Source organism: Labrus bergylta, chromosome 1, assembly GCF_963930695.1.
Source record: "Labrus bergylta chromosome 1, fLabBer1.1, whole genome shotgun sequence".
Classification (NCBI taxonomy): Eukaryota; Metazoa; Chordata; class Actinopteri; order Labriformes; family Labridae; genus Labrus; species Labrus bergylta.
In genome coordinates, this window is record NC_089195.1 from 33,558,120 (window position 1) to 33,574,816 (window position 16,697).

Genomic DNA, 16,697 nt, shown 5'->3' on the forward strand with positions numbered 1-16,697 from the left:
CTCTCTCTCTCTCTCTCTCTCTCTCTCTCTCTCCGTCCACGTCAGCTATTGGTTAAAAATATGACTCAAGTTCAGTAGTTTTTTCAGCTTTAGTACTAATTAAAATAACAAAGATTTTACTCTTTCAAAACACGTGGCATCAGAAAGTATCAAACATTTTTGAAAACCTTACTTTGTTTTCTCTAATAGGCTACACCAGTGAGAGATTTTCCAGTAGGGCTTTAAAAACCAGCTGCTAGAACCCATGCGTGATGTCTGGCTTTTAAAGACCATGTATAGATTTACCTAAATAGCAGGAATCTTACTTTAAAACCTACGCCTATCACATTTCTTCCACCAAACAAGGCCTCTGTGTCGAGGCAGGTGTGGCTGAAAATGTGTGGTTTTAAAGGAAGACAGCAGAGGAGGAGGAGGAGGAGGAGGGGGAGGAGGGGGAGACCAACCTTTATATGAGCTGACCTTAAAACAATAATCTCTCTTTCTCATTCTTTCCAACCGATCGTATCCTCATCATCCCCATGTCAGCACCCTGTGGTAAAAATATAATAGGCCGAGAAAGTCCGCCCACATGAAGCAAACAGAGAGGAAAACAAACAACAAAGTGTATCTCTATAAAGAAGAGCAAACATAGATAAGCACTGAACAAAATGTGTGTGTTAACTCCCTCTGAAAATGTCTATTATCTTTCTATTTGCTTTATACACTCCACTTTCATTTTCTGCCCTGGTACCTACATTAGTCTGGAAAAACAGAGGACCCCCCCCCCCCCCCCCCCCCCCCCTCCCTCCTGCCCCTTATATGTTATTTTTCCTTCAGAGGTGGAGGCCTTATTAATGTAACCATGCTGTCCGGCCCAGCTGAGTATATTTACACAGTGTTGGCAGAACACCGACACCGCCTGCCTCTAAAGCAGGAATGTGTCTAAGTGTGACATGAAAGCGGCTGTTACATTTTAATTTTTAACACATAAAATAAATACACAGCGGCCCTTAGATTTTTTTTTATGAATGGCTGCATTCATTTTCAAAACCACGCCCACCGCAGACCGGGCAAAAGAGTCACTGCCATGAAACCACGCCCATTTGGAATGTCTCTGGGGTGTTGTTGTTGGGTTTTTTTTTTTTGCCGGCGCGCTGATTGGTTGGAAGTATGATGGGGGCGGGGCCTCACGAAGTCTCAGCTGAAGTTATAAATAAGAGTTTAAACACCCATCTCGATAGAAAGACAAGGACTCCGGTCCGAAAAGAAACTCAAGGCTGCTGTGGAACTACGACAAAGACTGCCAAATCTTCAGTGGAGATACTTTTTATCTTTATTATTATTATTTTTATTCACCTGTTTATTGGCTTATCATGGCGTTTCTGATCTACCTGACTTTACTGACAACAGCCGTCACCTCACAGGTAAGACTGGCAGACGCTACTTTAGATGTGGTCGGGGTGCAGAATATCATTTTCAAGATGAAGAGTAGTTAAAAGTCTTATCTTTCAAGGTAATAATATAACGTGATTCATCTTCCTCTCCTTAGCATAAACATCCCCAGGTGTAAAGAAAATGAACCTTTTTTTAAAGAGCTTTTATTTGTCATCTTTAAAGACTCCTACATAAATCAAACATCTGATTTGTCCTTTGACTTCCGGTCATTAACATCCAAACATGGGATATAAAGCCAAGTTTTTTCACACTTGATTGAAGTGGGCTTCTAATTCCAGTATTTGATAACGAGTGTGTGGCTGTCCTTCCTGGCAACATAAGCATGTCTTCTCATGTCTCCTTCTTTTAAGCACAGTGTTTTGTTGATACTACAAACTCAAACAAGTTGGCTCTAGCGCCTGGAGATGACTCAAAGCAGGAGGCTGGGTGCAGACTGTGACTTTGTCTAGACACACTGAGGGAGGACTAGGGAGAGCGTAAGAGATAATACAGAATCAGAGATTAATAGACAAAAACTTTTCCTCATATTCTGATGCTTTAAGAATATCTGGGACTACTTTATAGCCACCTGAACACTCCTGATGATGACTTGAAATGTTCAACGCTTTCAAATTGTTTGGCGTTTTAGAAATCATCTCTATCTTATTTAGGAGACCAGAAAAGGATCAATTCCATTTCCTTCCCTTGTTTTGGGGTTGGGGGGGGCGGAGGTCCCAGAGACAAATAACAGAGACTAGAGATGAAAATAGAAGACCCTGGGAATGTCCTGATAATAACATTTACAAGTGTGGCTCAGTGGTAGAGTCAGACGTCTCTCAACTGGAAGGTCAGGGGTTCGATCCCCAGCTCCTGCAGCAACATGTCGGATGTGTCCTTGGGCAAGACTCTTAACCCCGAGTTGCTCTCGCTGCTTTGTCGGTGGCGTATAAATGGGTATGAATGGGATTAGTTACTCCTGATGGTCACAAAGCTGGGTGTGAATGTGTAGCTGTAAAAGTGTTCTGAGTTGTCAGAAGACTAGAAACTCATTCTATGACTCTTAACAACTGCGTTCTTGCTCAAGGTGACCGCTAGCTGCCCCGCTGTGTGCGACTGCCCCGCGGAGCCCCTGATTTGCCCTCCAGGAGTGAGCGCGGTGCCGGACCGGTGCGGCTGCTGCAAGGTGTGCGCCGCTCAGCTGAACCAGGACTGCAGCCCCACGAGGCCCTGCGACCACCACAAAGGGCTGGAGTGTAACTACGGCAACGACGTGACGATGGCCTGGGGCGTCTGTCGAGGTGAGAGAGAGAGGAAAGGGAACAATGTGTGTCATGAGTGGAAGGAATTTCATTTAGAAAAAAAGACGGATGCACTTTTTTAAAAAGTCAGCTGAATGTGTTTAGATGTGCACTAAACTCAACAAAGAACAAAAATACCTGTAGGAGGTGGATGAGGATCGACTCTCCTTACCTTGAGGTCAACTCAGTTTATAGCAACATGTAACCCTCGCACATCATGGAACAAGAAAGGAGGGTATTTTTAATAGAGTAGTAGATGTTGTATGACAGCAACGGGGGGGGGGGGATTCACAGATAAAAATACCCTCCCTATGTGCACCATGCCAGTGCTGCACCCACAAACTAGGAATAGCTTCCTCTCTTCTGTGCTTAGGATATAAAAGACGAGGAGTCTGACACTATGTCACACATTTATTGGCGTTTCCAAAGTCAAAAGATGGAAGTGGTACCAAAACAACTGATCCGTACCTTCCTACTTTTTTGCTACCCTTATGTTGGGGTGCCAAACGTACCCATCGGACACTAAAGGGCAGAGCTAGACACACTGCAATCCTTTGATTGGTCAAAAGAATCTTCACTTCCCGTAAATAGGGGAAGTGCAGGTAGCTGTTTAATAAGCGAGCAGCAGGGTTTTGAATTAGATGGGAACAACAACTGGGAGCCAGTGGCGGGCTATGAGCAGTGGCGGGATGCCATCGAGCTGCAGCGTTCTGCAGGGCTTTGAACGTGCATGCTCGGGGACACGTCAGTAAGAAGTAGCAGCAGCAGAATGAGTGACGTTAAAAGAGTCTGAACCAGGAGTTGTGTTTCATGCTCTGACAGGTAGGGTCAGATCCTCCTGATGTTGTACAGGGCATGTCAACACGACCAAGCAAATTAAGTTTGTCATATTTTGTGTGAGCTGAGTACATTTTAAAAATTCTTTTTAGCAAGATCAGAGGGACGCACATGTGAGTACAGCGGCAGGATCTACCAAAACGGTGAGAGTTTCCGCGCCGGCTGTAAACACCAGTGTACCTGCATCGACGGCGCTGTCGGCTGTGCTCCTCTGTGTGACAACAAGCTGCCTCCGGCCTCTCCGTCCTGCCCCTACCCGCGCCTGGTCAGGATACCCGGGCAGTGCTGCTTCAGTGTGGACTGCAACAAGGGCACCTGGAGGCTCCCGCCTACACATAAGGTGTGTTGTTCTATTTTGGAATGACTAAAGATGTTTTGTACGTTTGAATGGTCACTTTATGTAGAATCTTCTGCCATCAGTGTGTGATTGTGACTTGTAGTGTATTAAAATGGCTTTGAGAGGTCAGAGGACAATACAAACATGCTATGTTGAAGTATCATGACAACAATGCAGCAGCCAGTATGTCCTCCTTCTAACTTTAGATTCTGCTCCTGAATGCTCTGGATTTGTTTCGTTTTGGACGCCCCTCAGTTTGTCAGATATGAGAGCAGTTATCAGGTCAACAGGTGTTGCAGCGATGGAAGCGGGCAAGAGAAGTGGTTCAGATAGAAGTGATTGTACCCGATCTAAAAAGCCTCTGCATGTTTCTAATAAGCTCCACGAGCAGAAACGTGCTCAAACTAGGATCAATATTGGAGATGCTTTTGAAAAATGGAGAGAGGTTAGAACACAGAAAGGTTTACAGACCCATGCAGAGCTGGATAAACACTGAAGCTTCAGAGTCCACCACATGGTGACCTGTGTGAGCATGGACTCTAGAGAGGAGGGGGTGGGGGGAGACAGCTCTCTTTGATGTTTTGAATTTAGACTGCAGTACCCATTTTAAACACTAGGTGTCAGAGTTACATATTGCTCCTTTAAGGCATGTGAATTAAGTAATAAACACATATACAGTGAGACCTGTTTCTACGTTTAAAGTTCTTAAAGTTAAACATTATAACTGCTGTATAAACAACATAATGTGTCCAACAAGTGCTCTAAATCAATGACAAAGTCTCCTGCAGGCACAGAGCAGCAAAGTGACCCCCTTAATAATCAGGGCGCCCTCTCACTCAAATCCCAAACATCACTGTATCATCTTATCTTATCCTCTTATCACACAGGTGCCTCCACCACGACAACACCTGCCCGGACCTCAGCACCACCCTGCCCTGCAGCGGCCTCCAAACAAGCTGACCAATGAGCTCACAGACCTCAAGTCTGACGGCTGGGAGAGAGAACGCGGCTACAAACACCTGCCAGGTGAGTTTTTATTACAGCACGTCTGATCTTGTTGTTCATAAGTTAGTGCTGAGTTTACTGCCCGCAATAAGATGAAGGAGGAAGCAGTCTTCTTAAATAACTCCTGTATTTCACAACACACAAAAATAAAGTTATATCATCTCATTCAGTGACCCAAAACCTTTGGCTTGTGATTGTCCCTGCAGCCAATACAACATTGATCACACATTAAGAGGAAAGTTAAACTGGACTGCTGGTTAAGATATGTTGGTAGAGCGGGCGCATGATTGTCCCCTCTCCCCATTCACCTGCCAGCCTGCATTCACACTGCTCCAGGACTAACCGGGCCTGAGCACGGTTACCTCTTGTACAAAATGTCGTAATACAACACATGCATGTCTTTTACAGGCTCATGAAGCAAGACAGGTGGACTCAAAAAATTAAAAAATTAACAAGGGGCGGGCGGTCGAGTCTGAACATCGGAGAACAACAAAAAGAGCATGACAGCTACTTTACTGACATGGAGGCTTATTTTGAGTCATGTTAGTCAGATACAGACAGAATGGAGACTCTGGGGTTTCTCCATAGTGAAGGCCGTCCACGTTGTCTACCCGTGCTTGTGCTCGTGCATGAACAGGACACCACTTCCAACCATGCCATGGCCAAGGAAGTGTAACGTCTGAACGGAGCACTCACACTGGTCAATCAAACTGAACTTTCAGGGTGAAGCGTGCTCGGGGGGTACGGATTGTCTCAATGCACTGCTTACTGGTTGGTGCATGTTATCCTCACCCTCTCATACCTGCATTTCTGGTCTTTCATTGGCTGAACTAATCAATAAAGGCAAAGCCAAAAAAAAACATGGTACTGGTCGTGTCATACAAACGATCCAGAGGGGATGGTATGAAAAAGTCCCTGTCTTTACAATGTTTCTGATTCTCCTCAGTGTGGAACCATCTGAAAGAGAAGAAGTGTCAAGTCCAGACCACCGACTGGTCCCAGTGCTCCCGCAGCTGTGGGCTGGGCGTGTCCTCCAGAATCACCAACAAGAACCCCCAGTGCAAGCTGGAGAGAGAGACCAGGATCTGCACCGTGCGGCCCTGTGTCGGCCTCGCTGTCCCAGCCAAGGTGAGGGAGACATGACTTTATGTGGAGCAGACAGAGAGCAGAGGTCGAATATCAACATAACTTACCGCCAAGATAACTCCTTATCACCACAAGTTAAACACCTTGTGATAACACTTAGCACTCCGACCTTATTTCACCTCTGATTTATCTTTGTAATTACTGAGGCTGTCACAATGTTCGATGCTTTGATACTTTTTGATGGCGTGTGTTTAATAGCAATACCCTGTTTATTTTAACGATCATAAGATCTGACAAATAGCAAAGCCTTAAGAAAACATCGGTCTTATCTGTAAACAACATCTGCTGCAATTGAAAAGAGAGATCAATGTCTGGATTGCACAAAAACATTGGCAACATGTCGGTACTGAAACGTTGGCAAGATATTTGTGCAATTTAGACATTGTGCAGGAGTTTAGCTGCATTTCTTTGGTATATAAAAGAAGAAATGACCCACAAATGGGTGCAGATGACTTGTAATTTTGTTGCCGTGGCATTAGTACAGTTATCTATATCGATTGATTTTCACTAGAACTCTGTTTCCCTCTTCAAAGGAAGAATGTGTGACTTTTTGATCCAGTAGATGTCGCTGTTGAGCACCAGCATGAAATAAATAAAAAATGCTGTTTGGCCACGCCTCCTCCATCCTGAAGCCCCCGCTCTCCTGCAGAGACAAACCTCCAACCCCTCTCCACTCGCGTTTACTCAGGACAAAATTGTCCTCTGCTCGAGCTGCAATCACCTGTGTCCTGCATTGTTGTGTTAGCATGCTAATGTTAGCGCTTCAGTTTGCTCGTAGCTTCATATTGCAATTCACACAGAATGAATAATCTAAAAACTCTTACTAACATCCAAATAATCAGTGAGTATGTTCTTCTTCTTCTCTCTAGTTCTTGACTAAAACAGCTTTTATACACAAGGGGAGGAGCCGGCCGTCCCGTCCATGTAAACACGGCTCTGACAACAACACAGCCAGCGGGACTCGAGCTTCTTCCTCATTGTAGACAGTCATGACTCAGAGACACATTTACACAGGACAGACTTTATGATTTATTTATGTGTAAATGTTGCACTTTATTCCTTTAAACCCAGAAGCTGAACATGTCACATATGTGCTACATAGAATGATAAATTAGATGCTCTTGCTCTCAGTAAATATGCTCTTAAAGCTAAAGCCAATCTTTATCCTGAGCTTTAGAACAGAGATTATGTTAGCGGTACTTTAAGGAAGCTCCACATCCAGAGGGAACTGGGCAGCTCTGATTTACACAGCCGTGTTTTGGTGGCAGGCAGGCGCCTTTTTAAATATAGTCCCCCACCCCCGGCATTCCTGCCAAGCAACTGTCCAAAGCTAGGCCCTGTTAGGTACTGTGTGTGTGTGTGTGTGTGTGTGTGTGTGTGTGTGTGTGTGTGTGTGTGTGTGTGTGTGTGTGTGTGTGTGTGTGTGTGTGTGTGTGTGTGTGTGTGTGTGTGTGTGTGTGTGTGTGTGTGTGTGTGTGTGTGTGTGTGTGTGTGTGTGTGTGTGTGTGTGTGTATCTATATTAATCCTCCATGGTGGACACACACTTAGAGGTCTTTTTTTTTCCCTGCTTCACTGAGTTTTAAACGTCTGGTGCCAAGGCCGATCATAGGTGTTTAACCGGAGATGGCGCTCAAATGTTAAATAAAAGCTTAATCTTGAAATTAATCTCCTAAATCTAAAAATAATCCCCCTCTTTAAATCCTTGTTTTGGCCCAACAAGCTGAAGTGCATTCCTCCTTTATGTAAAATGAATGAGTTTGAATGCAAAGCTGCTTAAATTTGCCGTTAAGTAAAAGGACGCGGCAGGAACAAAAAAATCCAGAGCCTATTAGATTTGACTTCCTGTTTATTCAAAATGAAAATGTTCAAATGGATTTTTTTTTGGGAGGGGGGGAGAAATTTGCTCCTGAAATAAATCAGGAACAGCGCTCGTTACTAGGAACTGAACTCAGAGTATGATACGTATCACCAGGGAGGGCTGGTATAAAAAGGCGGGCAGGGCTACCCCTCCCTTTCTTAGAGTGGTTTCACACTAGGGACCAGGATCCAAGTACACATGACCCCAAAGTCTGGTTCATTTGATCAGCGTGAACACAAACGTGCCATACTCGAGTCCGCCTGAAGAGTGCTCCAGTACGACGTGCGGGAGACATGTTCAAACAACGAAGTGAACCGCTCTATGGTGTATTTTTTAGACGGCTCTGCTTGCTTAAAAAAAACAAACTGCTGTATCAGCGCAGAACAGGCCCGTTTCGCTCTGTGGCATCCTCCTCCACTCAGTGTAAATGATTGACAGGTGTCATGTCCCGCCTCCTTCACTTACTGATCATTTGGGCTGATCATTATTCAGCGAACATGTCACCGACTTTCGACCAATCACACAACTGTGGCGTTACAGACTGCAGAGGTGATAACAAACTAATTTTTAACTATAGGAAAAATCGATCTTACCCAACATTAAGGACGTTTAAAATAACGCCATCAGGATTCATCAGTCTCTTCCAAATTTGCAATGTTGTTGACATCGAACAAGGAGATGGGGCCCTCTAGTGGTTAAAATAAAGAATAACAATATAGTGTTTTTTCTCAAAGATTTAAATTGTGCTGAAACGTTTCATTACATTACTCGTTCCTAGCGCGACTTTAACCCTAAAACCCTTTTACTTTATCCTCCAATCACAGAGAGGGAAGAAGTGCTCTCCTGCCCAGAAGGCCCCCGAGCCCGTCCGCCTGTCCTACGGAGAGTGTTTGAGCGTCCGTCTGTACCGGCCGAACTACTGCGGCCTGTGCACGGACGGACGATGCTGCTCGCCGCGCCGCACACGAACCGTACCCGTGACCTTTGTCTGCCCGGAAGGCGAGCGCTTCCAGAGGTCGGCGATGTTCATCCAGTCGTGTAAGTGCAGCGATGACTGCGGCCACTTAAACGAAGTGGCCCTCCCCCCGCAGCACTGGATGTACGGGGACACGCACAAGTTCATGGACTAGAACTGGAGGAGGAGTTTTTGTTTTTTTAATTTTAAAACGGGATGAGGTCGACTTTAATGACGAAGGCAGACGCTTCAAGACGAGGGCCATTTTTTCACATCTGGCACCAAGTGAACTGAAACCACACAGACGCACCTGAGCGCCAGACATCAGGCAGGAAGAGCCACCTCTGTTTATTCACGTTCATAAAGGCAACCTTATCGTTTTATTATTGTGTGACCGGAGTGGATTGTACACTTGCCTGCTCCTGTTCAAACAGACAAGGGGCCCAAATTAGAGCCCTGAAGCATCCCTCGACTTCCTTCTCTCCGGGCTGATTACCGGTCCGGGTGTGGAGGATTATTTTTTTGTTCAGAGACTCTCAGATCAGCCTGAGAGGAGAGACACGACGAGAGCAACGACGCACTTTGTTTTAGCACTGAAACTTTGTGAACATAACTCTGAAAGCAAGAACACAACGATCACCTCTCCTGCAGCAACATCTGCACCATGCCTATGGTATGTTTTGGTGGAAGACTTCATATCTCAGAGTGCATTGCAACAAGAAAAAGAGCGACTGACCATCCTCATCCTCCATGTTTAAATCAGTATAGCCATTTTCACATATGCACTCCTGAAAATATAGAGATCATTTTGGGATATTCTCCTGACCTAGCTGTTCACTTCCCCTGTCAGACAGGAGGGGGCGCGGCGGCGGCAGGCGGGCGGGGGGGGGTCCTGATGTGAGACTTGACGATAAAAAAACCTTCAGACATACAGCTCCTTCTGCAAATATCAGGAGTTTTCTGCAAGTGTGAAAGCCCTATATGTGGACAAGAGGGCACATTTTTATTCAAAATGTATAAAAATGAGCCTGTTATGAACACGCAGACTAAATTTTGTAGCTCTCGCTTCCGCACCACGATCACTGGTCGAACACCTGATGTCTCCTCGCTCAAGCTTTTATTGCGCAGGCCTTATCAGCTGCACACAGACGGAGGAGGAGGAGGAGGAGCATGTGGAGAGCAAAGTAGAGGGAGAGAGAAAGAACACAAACAGCCCTTAACAGTTTTGTTTTCTGACTTTAAGAAGCAGAGAAGGGTTTCCTACAACTTCACCAAACTACCCGGGTGCAAGGAGGGTGAACGGATTGCAAAGGTCAAAAAGCTCCAGCAACATTTGCAGTTTGAAGATCAATTTTATTAAACCGTCTAGTAAAAAGGTTGATCTTCATACGCTGCATAAGTGCTACTGCAGCTTTCTGACCTTTTCTGCTTTTAATGCAGCTAAAAAAAAATGTCTTACGCAAAACCTGTTGATCAAACAATATAAACGTATTTCTTTATTGGACAAACCAGTGAAGCTGTCAGATGTTTCCGTGGGTCCATACGTGTTATAAAAGCGGCTGCTGCTGAGCTCCGGTTTCATGAGGTTTTATTTTGACACAACTATTAGTTCAAAGTTGGCAGCCGGTTACAGGGAGCAGCCAACTGTAGGTATGTCTTCTTACTTAAGACGGCAGCACCTTCTGCTGGTGAGGATAATAAACTACAGTCAAAGGTGGCTCTGTTTGTGTTTGATGTTCAGCTGTTTAAAACATTCATTTTCAAACTGTGGTATGAGTCTCTGATGTTTTATCTTTTAAGCAAAGATGTACAAATCAAACGGTTGATGAGCAAAGCTGTGATGGCGAGCGGAGGAAGCAAATATGACGGTTAACTTTTTTTTTTGGATTTGTGGACACGTCGAGCAGCACAGCAGGAGCTGAAGTCGACGACGGTGAACCCATCACAGGTGAAGGTGGCGATGTTAGCAGTGCCAGTGACTCTTTGGTAACCCGTAGCAACACACGAATAAGAATAAATAATATGCATATCAAGAATAAAATGGCCGCCTGTGGAAACAGATGTACGCTGCTGTATTTCAATGTTGGCTATGATGGTGGTTTGAGAACCACTGATTTACCGCTGAGTAATGACGCCAAGAACATTTGAATAAGGTATAAAAAGTTTTATTTCTTCAACCGAAACATTACATCCATGGTTTTAACAAGGAGAGCACTAAAACAGGCAACCTGCAACGTTGAGATCAAATAAAAAACACATTTTATGATTTTTCAAATTGTCAACATAAATGGATGGAAGGAGGAGGAGGAGGGAGGGGGGCTTTAAAATAAATGTTGAGGTTTCATTTTTTTTTTTTTTCCCACTGAGATGCAGCAACACCGAGGGTCACACACACACACGATCTTCTTCACTGGAGAGACTTCAGACTCATCTGGCCTGTTCAACTGCAAAGAGACAGAGAGTTTCAATACTAGAAATCAAAGAATTTGGGGATTTTTTTTTAGGTAACAAGGTCACTTAAGGGTGAAGGAGAGAGAGAGAGAAAAACTTACTGTAGGAGGAGATATCGATCTCATCGGGGAGCTCTGCTACGTTCACCTCGAAGCGGTCTTGGACATCGTTGAGGGTCTTGGCGTCGGTCTCATCGGACACAAAAGTAACGGCCAAGCCTTTGGTCCCGAACCTGCCGGCACGGGCAACCTGAGGATCAGAGGAAGGAGTAAGGGGCTCATTCATTTAAAAATTAGCTGATATTTAAATGCAATCAAGTGTTGAGTACAATTCCTCCCTTTACTATCACTGTTAACTGCACCATGATGTAATTATATTTATAAACACTAGCCGAACAGAAGACCAGGTTCCTGCACCTTATTACAAACATCATTTATAAAGTTCATCAGAGGTGTCAGGGTTTGCTCGGTACAGGTTACAACCTCCTGTTTTTAAAACGCATTAAATGACATCAGAGCTGAACTGACCCTGTGAAGGTACGTGTCTGAATCCTCCGGCATGTCGTAGTTGAAGACGATGTTGACTCGCTCGATGTCCATGCCTCGGCCAAACAGGTTTGTAGCAACCAGGATCCGCCGCTGGAAGTCTTTAAACTGCTGATAGCGCGATAACCTGGAGGAAGGGATCGGTGAGAGAACATACCGGGTCAGGAAGACTTAAGAGCATTTACTGCAGACCTCTACCGAGAAGTCAGACCCACATAAATCTTGTTAGCAGGCGTGTAATTGACAGAGGATGAAAAAGCAGGAAGCTTTCAAATCAGAACAGATTTCAATCAACATGGTTGTAAAGCTGCAGCACATACCGCTCCTCCTGTGCCATTCCCCTGTGGATGGCGATGGCGGGGAAGTTCTGCTCCACCAGCAGCTGGGACAGAGCCACGCAGCGCTGCACAGACTTCACAAAGATCACCACCTGCACAAAGACAAAGAAATCGTTTGTTTTGCTGGCAATGTCATAGAGATGCAGACTTGTTGTCCCCCTCTAGGGTCTTTATTTTTTTTATATTAAAATGTTCAGAACTGCTTCAGATCGAATATCTTCGAGCTTTACCTGGTTGAACTCCAGAACGTCGAGCAGGTCAAAGAGCTTTCGGTTCTTCTCGTTGTCCTTCAACTTGCAGTAATATTGCTGCAGGCCGTGGAGGGTCAGCTTGGTCTCGTCGTCCACAAACACTTCCATTGGCTACACAGGACGAGAGAGAGAGGAGCCAAACATGAGTCAGATATTCAGAAAGCGCTCTGAGGCTGTTCTCCTGGACTGGAGCGGAGTCAGGAGGACTGAACGTCCTGACCCAGACTAACCCGCCGAGGAGGGTCACTCTGCCCCTCTGATATGGCCACTTACTACACCGACAGCAACAAGTGGGCAAAGCTGAGAGGGACTTCTGAACAAGCACTGCATGAGCGACGTCGACTGATGATCACTGGTCAAAAAAATGACGCGATCATTAATTAAGTTACTATAATAAAATACAGCCACTGCAAAACATAGCTTAGGGGAGCTGCTCATCTACGGCCGGCTAGTGAAGTGACATTTTCATTCTAAGGTGCATCAGGGACGTGAGAGACGAGGGTTAAAAAAAAAAGGCAGGAGACCTCCCTCCTGTAATGGAAAAATTCTGTTTACTGTCGAGGACACATTTTACTCACAGCTCGCTTGAGAAATGCAACAATAATATAATACGTAATATTCTTGTTTTGTCTTTACCAAGGACGAAGGTTTCTCACAAATAGCTTAATATCAAAGATACTCAGACTTGAAGTTTCCTTGACATTGTTGTTGTGCGACGTGTTGAAATGTATTTGACTGAGCCTGTATCTGCAATCCTGATATAGGCATGAAGGTTTTTCTGTGAAGCATGTGTATAAACACAAGCATATTGTGCTTACTTGGAGCTTTCCTTCAGACTGTGTTGACACTCTGAAGCTTTGTTCCTTCTACTTGCAAGAAGAATTAAACAAAACAAAGACACTGATTGACTCATGATCCTTTCTTTTGCATTGTTAACAGAAGTTTCCAGAACACTCCTCCAATCCAGAAATATACTGTGCCTACAAGTTGACACATGGAAAACGGGTGGAAGACACGATGACTTGGGGCGCTGGTAGCGCAGTGGTTAGTGCACGTGCTCCATTTATGGAGGCTGTGGTCCTTCAAGCGGGCGGCCCAGGTTTGAATCCAGCCTGTGGCTCCTTTCCTGCCTGTCATTCCCCACTCTCTCTACCGTCCTCTCTCTCCATTAAATGAACAAAAAGCCCAAAAATAAAAAACATTAAGAAAAAAAAAAAACTCACATCCTGCATGAATTTGCGGCAGACGGGTCGGATGTCCTTGCTTAACGTGGCGCTGAACATCATCACCTGCTTGTCGTGGGGCGTCACACTGAATATTTCCTGGACGTCACCCCTCATGTCTGCCATTAAAAAAAAACACATTTAGAATAAAATACAGTACGTTTTTAGATAAATACGTTTACACTCCAATCTTTTTTTCAGGGCACAGAAGCTGAGTCAAAGGGAAACCTCTCACATCTTTTTACTTTCAAACATTTGTGTTTCTCACCCAGCTGCTCCAACACCTTATCGCACTCGTCGAGCACAAAGTGTTTGATGTTCTTCACGTTGAGGCTCTTGTTGCGGATGAGGGCCAGGGTGCGCCCGGGGGTCCCCACGACGATGTGAGGACAGTTCTTCTTCAGGACTTCCTCGTCCTTTTTGATGGTCATGCCGCCGAAGAAGACTGACACCTTGACCGTGGGCATGTACTTGGAGAAGCGCTCGTACTCTTTGCTGATCTGGAAGGCCAACTCTCGCGTGTGGCATATGACAAGCACGGACACCTGGCGCACAAGGAATGAAGACGTCACTAAATATGTGGTCCTTTTGTGAAACATGGTGTTCTTCTGTGAATCCAACCCAACGGTTTCACCGCCCCTAGAAATCACAGTTATGTGCAGAAAACGGATGAAAAACTCCTGATATTTCCAGGAGGAGACGCATGTGTGAAGGCAAAAAGTGGAATTTTTCACTCTGACTTCACTTGGACTTTCCACTGCCAGACCCCCATTTTTTTTTCCTGCAACAAGTCCGACTGAGCTGATGTGAGAGCGCAGCAGGTTATTGTCCAGAGGATTAATCACACGTCAGAGTTTTACCCACACAATGAAAAGGCAGTGAATGACATTGTTGCTAAAACCTGTTTAACCAGGTAATCAGGTCAATCCTCCCTCTCACACATTGTATTTTTAATTTACACACATTTTTTCTTAATGAAATTGTGTGCAGTGAGTTTGAAAGGCTTGTATGAATTTCTTTCTCAGGGCAAAAATCCCAGTAAGGCTGATTATCAGTCTTTTGCCTTCAATAATATCAACGCTAGATGTAACTGGATGTATCCACAGTCTTAACACGTGGAAAGGAACACACGGGCACGCAGAAAACAGTACGGAGCAGCTTCATAACATGCCTGACGATTTCACTGAGCATGCAATATAAACGCCATCATCCCCGATTATTCACTTGCGGTGTATTTAACTGAAAATGACCTGCAGCTCACCCCAAAATCTCACAAAATTATACAAATGGGGCGGTATGAAAAAGTCCAGGTGAATATGTGTTGAATAATTGGGCCGTCTGCATTCACACATTCTGGTCAGAGTTTTGTGTCAAAACACCAACATGTAGTCTCTACACCATGAAAGACAAACTTAAAGTGTAACCAACTCACCTGGCCATCCACAGGTTCTATCTGCTGCAGGGTGGCCAGCACAAACACTGCCGTCTTTCCCATACCAGACTTGGCCTGACACAGGATGTCCATGCCCAGGATAGCTTGGGGAATACACTCGTGTTGGACTGGAAATAAATTGTGACAATAATTAGTGAGCAAATATTTAAAACAGCCTGTTAGTCGGGGTATAATTAGACACAGATCGAGTTTTAAGGAAGTGTAGGACAAGCCAAAACGGCTACTCACCTTCTGAGGGATGCTCAAAACCACAGTCCACGATGGCACGAAGCAGCTCAGGTTTGAGGAGGAAGTCTCTGAAGCCCGAGCTGTGGATGGATACGTAGGACCCCTTCACCTCCTTCTTGTTTGTTGAGGTCCCACTCTCGGGGGCTACCTGAGGCTCTTCGTCTTCCTCATAGTCGAGCAGTTCAGTGTCAACGTCCGTCTCAGTCATCTGTGTTGGAAGACACAAGAACATCAGAGGGTCTGTGTGTCACAACTTTAACAATAAAAGTCCTAATGAGGGGAAGATACTATCAGCTGAATTAACATCAAGGCCCAATGATGGTTTGGCTGAATCTGGGGGGGGGGGGGGGCAAAGCTTCAGAAAAACACATTTCAGGAGAATACAGCTAACCTGAAGCTCTGTGTGAACACTTTTCAGAAGACAAAACTGAAAAACGAAGACTCAAGAGAAGGTTTTGAAAATGACCCTGCAGAGAAATGCATCCACCTCGCAAGACAATGCAAACATATTTCAGACACAATTACAACACTGCTGAATTTTGCACCCACCCTTTAAAATACTATTCTGTCGTATTTTTGCATCCGCCCTTAATTAGTTTCGTTTACGGCCGTTTGAGAGTCCAACACTGTGTGCAGATCATATTTACTCAGACTAATTAAAACCGAGTCTACAGAACAATAAGGACACTTTACGTCCATTAATACACTTAAGATACTTTGTCTTCACAGATTTGTACCCAGATATAAAGGTGTATACCGTTTTTAAACACTTCAGCGAGGCGCATGCATTTTTCGGCAGGGATACATTTCTCGACGTAACACCGGCCCCGCACACAATGGACTCCTCTTCATTCAAACCGGCTAGTTAGCATCTAGCAGCTAACCCGGAGTCACGAATCATGTCTAACCAACGTTTGAGCTACGTTACTATACACTCTATCAAAGTATAACGCGTGTTTTTTGTCCTTTAATCCAGATGTGATCATAAAAACGCACGGACGCAGTGTTGCAAAGAACACCGGTGATTAGCCAACTCGTAAACGTAGCTAATGCTAACGCGGCTAGCATGTTAGCCAACGCAGCAAATATCAAAGTCTAAACTTGAGCTTCTCCGACGAAGTGTGAGAAAGAAAAATCCCAATTGTAAACAACAGAACACAGTGTCGTAAATCGTGTGAACTTTGTGCACAGAGGCGAACACGAGAGAAGACGAAAGCAACGCACATTACCTTGCAGTGTTGTTTTGTGACGCACCGATGTCAATATACGTGAAAGCAGCGAGCTAGTTAACGTTCACGGCGGAGCGAGTACGCATGCGTGATGTGTTCAGGAACATCTCGGACATTATCGCTTTCGTT

The 16,697-nt window shown here is 44.9% G+C and overlaps 2 protein-coding genes across 3 annotated transcripts; one reads left to right on the plus strand and one right to left on the minus strand.

Annotated features, from left to right (window-relative positions):
* The first annotated feature begins 1,210 nt into the window (after window positions 1-1,210).
* Window positions 1,211-10,567, plus strand: LOC110000868 (CCN family member 1-like). Its single transcript, XM_065959498.1, has 6 exons — window positions 1,211-1,403; window positions 2,498-2,711; window positions 3,641-3,888; window positions 4,773-4,911; window positions 5,837-6,018; window positions 8,720-10,567. Exons 1-6 carry the CDS (start codon window positions 1,353-1,355, stop codon window positions 9,023-9,025), a joined length of 1,140 nt encoding a protein of 379 aa, XP_065815570.1. The 5' UTR covers window positions 1,211-1,352; the 3' UTR covers window positions 9,026-10,567.
* Window positions 10,568-10,999: 432 nt separating this feature from the next.
* On the minus strand, window positions 11,000-16,686 carry LOC110000867 (ATP-dependent RNA helicase DDX39A). 2 transcript variants are annotated; one of them, XM_020656232.3, is made up of 10 exons: window positions 16,569-16,686; window positions 15,340-15,547; window positions 15,091-15,218; window positions 13,927-14,203; window positions 13,659-13,777; window positions 12,415-12,546; window positions 12,167-12,276; window positions 11,829-11,973; window positions 11,403-11,550; window positions 11,000-11,294 (listed from the first exon to the last, which is right to left on the minus strand). In XM_020656232.3, exons 2-10 carry the CDS (start codon window positions 15,545-15,547, stop codon window positions 11,278-11,280), a joined length of 1,284 nt encoding a protein of 427 aa, XP_020511888.1. In that variant the 5' UTR covers window positions 16,569-16,686; the 3' UTR covers window positions 11,000-11,277. The 2 variants fall into 2 exon arrangements, with proteins under 2 accessions (XP_020511888.1, XP_020511889.1); XM_020656233.3 differs by having other exon boundaries at window positions 16,564-16,585.
* Between the last annotated feature and the right edge of the window lie 11 nt (window positions 16,687-16,697).